The sequence below is a fragment of the Camellia sinensis genome, chromosome 2 (genome assembly GCF_055761805.1).
Source record: "Camellia sinensis isolate YWXY chromosome 2, ASM5576180v1, whole genome shotgun sequence".
Taxonomy (NCBI): Eukaryota; Viridiplantae; Streptophyta; class Magnoliopsida; order Ericales; family Theaceae; genus Camellia; species Camellia sinensis.
Genome location: NC_138962.1, coordinates 175,050,129 through 175,061,007, shown reverse-complemented (window position 1 = coordinate 175,061,007; position 10,879 = coordinate 175,050,129). Strand labels below are relative to the sequence as shown.

The window sequence follows — 10,879 nt, the reverse complement described above, 5'->3', positions numbered from 1 at the left end:
TAATTTAAAAGAAGAAGAAGAAGAAGAAAAAAAAGGACAAATGTTTGTTAATGGATTAGAGTCTGGAGCAAACTAAACAAAACCTGACCATTACAGATAAATTGAAACGCAAACCCAAAAGTAATTAGTTGGTAGTGCAAGTCAATTCTAAGATCAATGTAAAAAAGTAGGCATTTCATATACTAAACACATGCCTCTTCTTGACAACTAGCTCTACATTACCCACACAATTATTATTCACCTATGTATAGAATAAACATCAACAAAATAACAAATATCTGAGAATAGAGAGCATGATAATTTCTGCAAAAAAATGAAGGATTTGGTGGTGAAGATTCAATGAAATAAGGAGAGGAAAAAAAAAATCATAAAAATCAATTTGTTTGTGAAATAAACTTGTCAAATAATTATCGACAACAAATCTCATTCATCCTTCATGTACAAAAGTTATGAGAATAGAAATTCAGCCAAATTCAATACAATTCGGATGTGCTAAAAATTCAACACCAAAACAGACATCCACTGCTTTAATGAGAATAAAAACCACACAGCTTGGAACTATTTCTACACAAAATAAGAACATTTTAAAACCAAATATTCATTGTGACACAATTTGAAAACATCTTGCATAGAAGGGACCATCAATCTTGGACTAATATTACAAGAAGTAGTCTTTTTGCTTTCTTCCTACCTACTTTTTACAAGATGTTGAACTAACATTAAGTTGATGTCTTCTCGATCAGCAGTCAGCTAGTTTTTACAAAATGGGACGATAGCAACCCCCCAATCTCTAGAAACCCCACTTTGTCCTTCCCGTCAAATATTGTCTTCAGCTTGTCATCGCAATATATTTCCTTCTTATTTGTGGGGTTCTGCCATCAAAAGCACCCACATAATTCAGCAAAATATATCTGATCTATAGAGTTTCTCTGACAGCAATCATATTGTATACCTATGTATATTTTATAGTAAATGTTGAAAGTGTCTCCATGAGTTGACGTGCACAGTCAACACAATATAATTGAACAAGTCAATACTGAATAAAAACATCGAGACCTTCTCAATTGTGCATTAATGTAATTTCAACACCAGACAAGCTTCAAAATAGAGAACAAGATGGTGGTACCTTTAAAAAAGAAAAAAGAAAAAAAAAAGAGAGAAGAAAATGAAACAGAAACAGAAGAAAGAATTAGAGAGCACCATATGTTAAGATATATACATGAATGTGTCGAATAACATGTATCCATCGGTGCATGCATCTGTCCCGTGTAAAGACTTATATGGACTCAAGTATAGGTGTCGGTGATGTAGGATGAGTGCGGGTATTTTTTACTCTCTTACAATCAGTGAGTCCAACTTTAAAGTATAGTAGTGAAAAGGTAGGGTTTTGGGATGATTTTAATTGGGCTTTATGGCTGAATGGTTAGTAAAATATGAGTTTTCTTTTTAAGGATTTGTATGGGTAAGAAAAAAGTAAGGGTTTTCAGAATGAAAACACAAGGTTTTAAGGAATTAAACCCACTATATAATGGACAAAAGGAGGACACAAAATGAAATATTGACCATTCTGAGTTGACGCACATGTCACAGCAATTGACGCTGCTCCCCAATACATCAAAAGCAAACATAACCACAGACGCCCTATTAAATTTATTTGATTAGTACAAAACAAAATCATTTCACCTATTAAAACAAGAGCATTCATTACTTGAAGCATGTGTTTGCTCAAATTGCCATTAAATATTATTAAATCAATCAGAGAAAAGCAAAAGGTCTAGTCATCAACAAACTCTCATTTGGTAGGTGGTGGATTTGGAGAGCATTGCACATCATGTGCTACAAACAGATCTCTTGAATTCTTCCTGTTAACTTGTATCAACAAATTTCTGTATAACATGTAACAAAGAAAGATATGCATAGTATCATTTGTAGGTACAACGCCCTGCCACAACCTAAATCATGCCATGACTATAATTATAAATATAGATTCAAAGCTTCCATATGTGTATAAATAAATATATACAGAACGCAAATCCATAAATGTTCTGAAAATTGCAATAGGAAAAACAAAAGAGAAATGTCAACTCATAATAAGAAAGATAATAGAGTCAATTAAAATCATCCTCTGGCATAAAAACTATTCAATTAATGTGCAATGAAGCAGATAACGAAATACAACCTCACTCAAACCAACTTCACAGTGAAAGGATACATAAATTTTTTAATAAATCATCAACATTCTTTTGCAAAAAATGATGGGTTTAGTATTCATCAATCATCAATATATGATTAATGCTCCAAGATAACGATATAATTAAGGCAAGACTGATTGGATAAAGGATGATGTAAAGGGACAATCCGTGAGCTCAAAACCCCTAAAAGAATGAAATGATCACTATGTGGTAACCTTAAAGGGTAAATTAAGTATGCACTTCAGATACGGCCTAGTTAAGGGGATCCCTTTGATCCTAAAAGATACTCATCTCCTGTGATATTGGAAAAATCAAAGGTATGGGCGAGGTCCGCCCCTCAAATTTTGGCAAATTATATTTTTACCTACAAGTTTAAAATAATTTTTCAAATTGCCCCTCTTAAATCTTTTGTAGACCCTCACTCCTTTTTGCTTTTTTCAACTAAACCCCCTTTTATATACATACATGCATATGAACAGTGGAGTGCCCTAGTTCTCTCCGACTCTCATCTCAGACTAACTTCCATTCCCTTGTCTCTATCCTTATTGACTAGCGACTTCGACTTCAACTGCAAATAACAATTGAAGACTGTTGAATCCTATGAAGCACGGGTACGGGTACGAGTACTGGTACTGGTACGATACGGGTACGTCAATACGGAAAAATTCAAAAAAAAATTGGTACGGGTACGGCTTGGTACGCTTGTAAAAAAATATTTATTTTTAATTTAGAGTAATGCAAAAATTAATTAAATGATTTAATTCGTTAAGGTCTAACCTATAATTAACATTTAATGCCAAAAATAAAAGTATAAATCAAAATTAAATGTCAATATATTAAATAACTTACAATCTATAGTTTAATTTTAAAATCATGCTAAGCATGAAACAAAAAATAAAAAGAAGTCAAGTGAAATAAATTTCATCTGTGTAGTAGAAGGAAAATATTATTTCAACTGAGGTACGATAGGCTTGAATATATATTAGGTACGTCAAAAATTAAGAAAGAAAAATTTAGATACGTATTTCATGTATCAAGTACGTATGCAGAAGTACCGAGGTACGGTCCACCTGTAAGTACCCGGTATGGGTAGGGCAAGTTTTCCAAAGTACCCATGCTTCATAGGTTGAATCTATGTTTTGTGATGATGTGAGTGATTATTGAATCTGTGAGTTCTGAACTGTGTTGAACCTGTGATTACGAATTATTTGATTGAACCTGCTAAATTTATGATTATACATACAGTTCAGAAGGACATTTATTTATTTATTTATTTATTTTTATTGCATTAAACATAAGCAAGTAGAGAGAATGAAATGAAGAGCTCCTAGGGTTTAAAACATTTAGAGAGAGGACAACGGTAGAGAGAGAAGCATGTATAATGAAATCCATAAAACTGAAACCCTAGGGACCTGAAGGTTGTGGAGTCTGATGTAGTCCCATATCTTCTTGACGGCATCAGTGCGAGTGACCTCCGGAACGCCGAGGAAGTGGTGGAGAGCCGGCGAGATTGGGGAAACCTTCTGAATGCCGGTGGGTTTTCGGGGCTCCGATGATTTTAGATTTACAGGCGATGATGAAGAGCGTCGTGGTGGTGGTGGCTTGGGTTTTGGGGTGGTGGTGGTAGTCTTCGCAGTAGTCGCAGCGGAGGATTTGGCCTTCTTCGATGCCGCCATTAGAGCCCTGCAACCCTTGAAAAACCCTCCACCACTCGACGACGACATTATTATTGCCCTCCTCCCTCTCTCTCTCTCTCTCTCTCTCTCTCAGACACAAAGAAGATTATGCAACGAAGCAAAGAGAGAAATGATCTCACACTATTCAGGTAGGTGGAGCTGAACCAACAAATTCACTATGTATATTATTTCATACTCAGAGAGAGACAGAGAGAGGAATTTGGTTTGGATGGGGGGTCACTGCTGTGATCCCCTCAATGCTGTTCCTGCTTGCAGATAAAACGGCAGCGTTTTATGAGTTTTTTTTTTTTTTTTTTAAACCTTAAACTCTAAAATAAAAAAATAAATTTTAAGAATTAAACCTTAAACCTTAAACCATAAATCTTAAAATAAAAAATTAAGAATTAAATCCTAAACCTTAAACCATAAATCTTAAAATAAAAATAAATAAATTTTAAGAATTAAATTCTAAACCTTAAACTTGAAAATTAAAAAAAAAAAATTAAGAATTAAACCCTAAATCCTAAAATAAAATAAAATAAAAGTGTAATTTATCACGTCAAAAAATATGGTGAGAACAAAAAAAAAAAAAAAGACTGAAACGGCACAGTAGGGAGCACTGCACAACAGTGCTGCCGCTCTCGAGAAATTTCTTGAGGTAAATAAAATTTAGTGTATTAATTAGTGTACCAATACGGAGATGGAGTTATTGCTGTGCCTTTAGCACGACAATAACTGTTATGTCTCAATTTGAGGTGTATTATGGACTTATTCTTATGATCCAAATTGTCATTTTGTAGGATTTGTTAAGTACTTCATGCCTACCAAAAATCATATTAATCGGATATCAATAACTATATGATCGAATTACATATTTTTTATGCTATTTCTCAAAAGAAAAACTTATTGTTTATTTTTTTTGTATCGATCATATAGTTATTAATATCTAATTAATACGATTTTTGGTAGGCATGAAATACTCAATAAATCCTACAAAATGAACGGTTCAGTTCATAAAAATAAGCCCATAATACACCTCAAATTGAGACACAATAGTCACTATTGTGCCTTTAGCACAACAATGACCCTATTTCCGTACCTGTACGGGAAAGAAATAATTCTCCTCGTATAATCCTGTTGACTAAGTCCGCGCTCCTCCGTACGACGTCGCTTTGTCACCTGAAAACACAAACGTGAGCCAGCCAGCGGATGTGTGCCGGAAACCTCTCCGATGCCTAAGTCATCAAACTTGACAAAGCTCAATGTATTCAGAAAGCAAAATTGTGTGTTGTCTTTTTTGTGTTACCTCCTCCAAGGTGATGTTTGTGAGCTTTTATAGGTTTCGAGTGGCACAATCCTAGTAGGACTTTTATTCCTCCATGCAGAGTCCTCCTAGGATTCATACTCCTATAGGATAATGCTTATCCTTTTACACCCCCCCCACTGCTTAAACCAAGTGGGATGGTTTTCACCATGGTCGAACTACCATACGACCGAGATAAACCTGGCTATACTGAGCCACAGAGTAGACCGAACTATCCTTAGTTCGGTTCTTCCGTTTACTCTTTCCTATCTCGGCTTTCAATGTAGAACTCGTGGTACGGTTTAGACCGAACCAACGATTCGCGACCGGTATAACTCCAAGTTGCTTCCGGACCGAAGTAGCTTTACAATTCCTGAGCCGAAGTAACTTCATCTCTTTTGGCCGGAGTAACTTTATCTCTCTTTGGCCGGAGTAACTTCTCGGCCCTTTTTACCCAATCCTTCGTACTTTGGGCCATAAAGTCCATCTTATAGCTCGGCCCAATTTTCACCAAAAATTACCCTCTCAATTGCCCCTTAATTCCATCTGCACAGCATGATTGGGATTACCTGGTGACCAGCCGAGCTAACGCTTTTAAGCCTTTCCAGCCGGGCTAAAAAACCGTGTAGCCTCTCCAGCCGAGTTTATTTCACTCCGGCTCTACTCGTTCGGTCAAAACGTCTCTTCAATCACAGTGACTGTAACGCTTCACTTTCTAATGACACGTGGCAGGCTCTGATAGGCTGTGGGCAGCTGTCACGCCGCCCTCGTACTATGAAAATTTTGAACAGTCCCGCCCTTTTTTCCTTTCGTCCTTTTCACAAAACAACCCCTTCTATATTTTGAATTACCACTCGACTATCACTCTCTTCTCTCTCCTTCCTGTGTTCTTGCTGTTCTTCCGTTGCACTTGAAGAGGCTGTGACTTTGCTGTCATTTTTCCCTCTTTAGCTTCATCTTCCTCTGGTAAGCTTCAAGAAACCTGCTTTGCTTTTCTTCTTTCTGCTTTCTATGTTTTTACGAAACATGCTTGTACATTTTTGTTTTTGCTTCTGAACTTCCATGGAAAAACATTAATACAACCCATGTGTGTGAACTATTCTGAAGAAAACAAGTTTTGGATCCAAAATCATGTAGCAACCGAACTAGGATACTGTTTGTCCTACATAGGTAGATCACTTTGGACAATAACCGAACTAGAACTTGTAGAAATAACAGTAGTTTCAGTAGGTTGTTAACTCCCGAATCACTCTGGCCGAGATAAGCTCATTGAACGACGTTTGAACCCATTAAAATAGGAACCTCGGTCTTAAACCGAGCTAGGCCTTGGGGCTAAGCCAGCTTTCCTAGTTTCTAAACCAAACTCAGAAAGCTGCCCCTAGAGGCTCAACCGGAGTAACAAAACTCATAGTTCAACCGATTTATGCCTTTGGGGCTAAACCAGCTTTCTTAGTCTTTTAGACCGAACTCAGAAAGCTGCCCTTAGACGATGAACCGGTCTAAAAATTGATTCCAAAGCCAATATGCCGAGATATTTGCCAAGGTCTGGCTAATAAGAACCCTGCTCAAACCGAGCTACCAATCATTTTTGCTGAACCGAGATAGAACCTGTCCATAAAATCGAAGTAGGGCTTTTTTACCTTGCTTTTAATTTGTAGCACGGTCCTATGATCTGTGCTTAACCCCTTTGTTTTCTACTTTGCAGACTTAGGTTGCCCAGGCACTCCTCCGTGTGCTCAACCGAGCTACTGAGCACAACTTTTGCACCGATATAACTTATTCTTAACTTATTCCTTAAATGGGGAAGTATAGGTATCTTGTAGACACTCCAGGTGGCTCAGCCGAATTCAGGAAGGACTATAACATACCTGATGATGTCCACCTGTCTTTAGCCGAAAAAGATGTCATTCCCTGGGATAACGAAGGCTTTGTCCCCTCTACCCTTTTATCCATTATAGAAACCGGACTACGGTTTCCCGTCCAACCATTGATCTGTGAATTTCTTAGGCAGACTAGATTATGCCCTACCCAACTGTCCACTAATTCATACCGCATCATTATGGGAATAGCCGAACTGAACCGTCAAGCCGGACTAAACCTTGGCCTGGCCGAAATCTTTCATCAATATTCCATTGGCTCAAAAGAAGATGGGTGGGTCTATTATCTTAAGATACGCCGCCGCCGAGAGAAGATAATTAAATATACACCGGACAAAGACTTAAACAACGACGATTTTTTCTGGGTCTCTGGGAACTTTGAGGATTTTCAAGCCCAAATTCCTGGCCGACCTATAAATTGGAAAAAAGGAGAGCCCGGTAATTTAGCTTCGGTCTTCTTCCTTGCACATTTTTTTCTTTTTTTATTTCGGTTTGTTAGCTTATCAACCGAACTAACAGTTCTTCTTTCGCAGATTCTACCCACCTTCATTCCTTATACAGTTATCCAAACCTTGCAACTTTGCGAGCCGCACTACGATATCCTGAACGTAGTTGGGCCAAATTGCTGAAATTCGAGCCGACCTACCGATACAGTGGTCGCCGGAAAGCCAGAGTAACTGACTTTCTTCTTGAAGAGGCCCCAGAACCGGACCCATCCTTGCCCGAGATTAGATTGATCCCACTGACAGCTGAAGAAGAGATGGCAAAAAAGAACAGAGTCAGGGCGCTTTTAACCGAGACAACCAGGCCCGAAGTAACGCCACCCAGCCAATCGCAGCCTGCTGTTGTGGCCCTCCCTTCTCAACAGCCATCCTTTTCCCGTCGAACCAAGCGAGCCCGGACTGCCGAAACCGAACAAATTTTGGTTGATGAAGAAGAACCTGCTCTTCCACCGAGCTTACCACCGAGCCCCCAACCGGAGCCTTTCGACCGAACTACCGGTTGCTGGGCACCAAAACTTACTTTCAACAACCGAGACATCCAAGACTCAGACTCGATTGTTGCTGAGAAAGACCATCAGTTAGCCTTCAACCTGGCCAAGAGTGTGTGCCTCCCCAAAGACATGGAGCACCACCAAAAACAACTGAACACCGAACTGAAGGCCATCCGGTCTTCGACAAAATCCATGATTCTGGTAAGTAACTTCGGTCGTCTCTCTGTCTACTTTCTTTTTTCAATTTTTACTTCGGCTAAAGGGAAATCTTTGCTTTGTCAGGCCATTCAGAAAAACCAAATCACTCATAGGAAAGTGCTGGAGCTTAGGAAAATAACAAGGCAAGCCGCGGCAGAAGCTGAAGCAAAAACGACCGAGCTAGAGGAGGCCAGAAAGCAAATGGCCGAGCTCCGAGCTGAGAACGGCCGACTGGCCGGATTGGTTAGTTCGGCCGAGGCAGAAAGGCAGAAGGCTGCCATTGCTCTAAAAGACAAGTACCTGCGCGAGCTGGTGAAGCTTGAAAGGAAGAAAGATGCCGAAATATCCCGAGTGAAGGAGAGCGCAAAAGAAGCCGAAAAGAAAGGCTTCAAGAAGGCAGAGGATGTATATGTCAAGCAGTGTGAGGCCGCCAAGGAACTGTTCTTTAAGTGCGGCTGGAGGGGAGCCGTTGAGAAGCTCGGTCATGATCCACAAACCGAGGTTTTTAACCCTCCAGCCTACTTCATACCGAACTCCCTTGTGGAGTATGCTAATGCCATGCAACAGCAGTTTCTTGAGGGCTCAGACTCTGATGAAGACTCTGCTTCTGAGGATACTCCGGTTGTCAATGTGGATCAGACAGTTCGGTCGGAGCCCACGGTGGAAGACCTAACTATTGAACAACCAGGTGAAACCGTGGTTCCGACCGAAACCACCCTTGCAACTGAGAACGAGCTCCCGTCAGAAACCGGTCTTCATGTCGATGCCGATGCTACCTTTGATGCCGAAATTGAAGATCTTTTCTCTTGATTTTGTTCTTTTTCTCTTTGTTGTTACCTTTTGTCTTTGTAACCGGGCTATGCCCCTCTGTAATTGCTTTTCAATGAATGAAAATTTTGCTTGAACTCTTATTCCGGTTTTGATTTGTATGCTTGCACTTTGATATGTCCAACGTTTATCTCGGTTTTTGCTTGTTCGAACTAACTTATGCTTACCAGCCAACCACTCCTTAGCCGACATAATTACTTCGGCTGAGGAGTACACAGATTTGGTTTAATCCAGCCAACCATTTTTCAGCCATACCCTTACTTCGGCTAAACAGTAACAGGAGTTGGTTTATTCCAGCCAACCACTCCTTAGCCGACATAATTACTTCAGCTGAAGAGTACAGTGAGTTGGTTTTAATTCGGCCAACCACTCTTCAGCCATACTCATACTTCGGCTGAAGAGTTCAAAGAGTTGGTTTAATCCAGCCAACCACTCTTCAGCCATCCCCATACTTCGGCTGAAGAGTACTAAGAGTTGGTTTATTCCAGCCAACCTCTAAGTTAGTTTTTTCCAGCTAACTTAGAACAATGTTTGGTTATTCCGACCAAAACGTCCTGCAGCCTGGATCCTTATCCTGGGCTTAGGAAGGGTGTTGGTTTATTCCAGCCAACCTCTCTTTAGCCATACTCATACTTCGGCTGAAGAGTTTCAAAGAGTTGGTTTAATCCAGCCAACCACTCTTCAGCCATACCCATACTTCGGCTGAAGAGTTGCAAAGAGTTGGTTTAATCCAACCAACCACTCTTCAGCCATACCCATTGGTTTAATCCAGCCAACCACTCTTCAGCCATCCCCATACTTCGGCTGAAGAGTACTAAGAGTTGGTTTATTCCAGCCAACCTCTAAGTTAGTTTTTTCCAGCTAACTTAGAACAATGTTTGGTTATTCCGACCAAAACATCCTGCAGCCTGGATCCTTATCCTGGGCTTAGGAAGGGTGTTGGTTTATTCCAGCCAACCTCTCTTTAGCCATACTCATACTTCGGCTGAAGAGTTTCAAAGAGTTGGTTTAATCCAGCCAACCACTCTTCAGCCATACCCATACTTCGGCTGAAGAGTTGCAAAGAGTTGGTTTAATCCAGCCAACCACTCTTCAGCCATACCCATACTTCGGCTGAAGAGTTGCAAAGAGTTGGTTTAATCCAGCCAACCACTCTTCAGCCATCCCCATACTTCGACTGAAGAGTACTAAGAGTTGGTTTATTCCAGTCAACCTCTAAGTTAGTTTTTTCCAGCTAACTTAGAACAATGTTTGGTTATTCTGACCAAATGTCCTGCAGCCTGGATCCTTATCCAGGGCTTAGGAAGGGTGTTGGTTTATTCCAGCCAACCTCTAAGTTAGTTTTTTCCAGCTAACTTAGAATAAAAGGTTTGCAATGTTCCTAACTTTACTAAAGCTAACTTTTACAGAGAACGAATCATGCTGAAAAGAATTGATTGTCTTATTGAAGAAAAAGAAAATTACATATGTTTGAAAGAGAAAAAGCTAAAAATAAAACAACTTGAGATTGGCCGTGTTCCATGGCCTAGGGATTGCTTTGCCGTCCTTGTCTTCTAGGTGGTATGCCCCTTTGCCTGCTAACCCAACAACTTTGTAAGGACCTTCCCAGTTCGGCCCTAACTTGCCATCTCCTGGTATCAAGGTGTTTCCCATTACTTTGCGCAGTACCCAATCGCCGATCTTGAATTGTCTTGGATGCACCTTTTTGTTGTATTTTCTAATTAACTCTCGTTGGTATGAAGCAATGTGAACCAGTGCTCCTTCTCTTCTTTCTTCTGCAAGGTCGAGTTCCAATGTTATGGCTTCTTCAT

The 10,879-nt window shown here is 39.8% G+C and overlaps 1 protein-coding gene and 1 long non-coding RNA gene across 3 annotated transcripts; one reads left to right on the top strand and one right to left on the bottom strand.

Moving 5' to 3' along the window:
* Window positions 1–378: 378 nt before the first annotated feature.
* LOC114296113 (upstream activation factor subunit UAF30) lies at window positions 379–4,061 on the bottom strand. 2 transcript variants are annotated; one of them, XM_028240407.2, is made up of 2 exons: window positions 3,605–4,061; window positions 379–872 (listed from the first exon to the last, which is right to left on the bottom strand). In XM_028240407.2, the coding sequence occupies exons 1-2, from the start codon at window positions 3,914–3,916 to the stop codon at window positions 747–749; spliced, it is 438 nt and encodes a 145-aa protein (XP_028096208.2). In that variant the 5' UTR covers window positions 3,917–4,061; the 3' UTR covers window positions 379–746. The 2 variants fall into 2 exon arrangements, with proteins under 2 accessions (XP_028096208.2, XP_082772305.1); XM_082916179.1 differs by lacking the exon at window positions 379–872 and adding an exon at window positions 1,711–1,886 and having other exon boundaries at window positions 3,605–4,047.
* LOC145820470 (uncharacterized) lies at window positions 1,637–3,939 on the top strand. Its single transcript, XR_014362053.1, has 2 exons — window positions 1,637–2,782; window positions 3,318–3,939. It is a non-coding gene; the product is annotated as an uncharacterized LOC145820470 (long non-coding RNA).
* Window positions 4,062–10,879: the final 6,818 nt, after the last annotated feature.

Bases quoted from the DNA above. Each gene is read 5' to 3' on its own strand.
- LOC114296113 (XM_028240407.2), bottom strand. From the start codon at position 3,916: ATGTCGTCGTCGAGTGGTGGAGGGTTTTTCAAGGGTTGCAGGGCTCTA. The intron at 873-3,604 runs GTCCCTAGGGTT...TTTTGATGGCAG, and splicing joins TCAGACTCCACAACCTTCAG to AACCCCACAAATAAGAAGGA.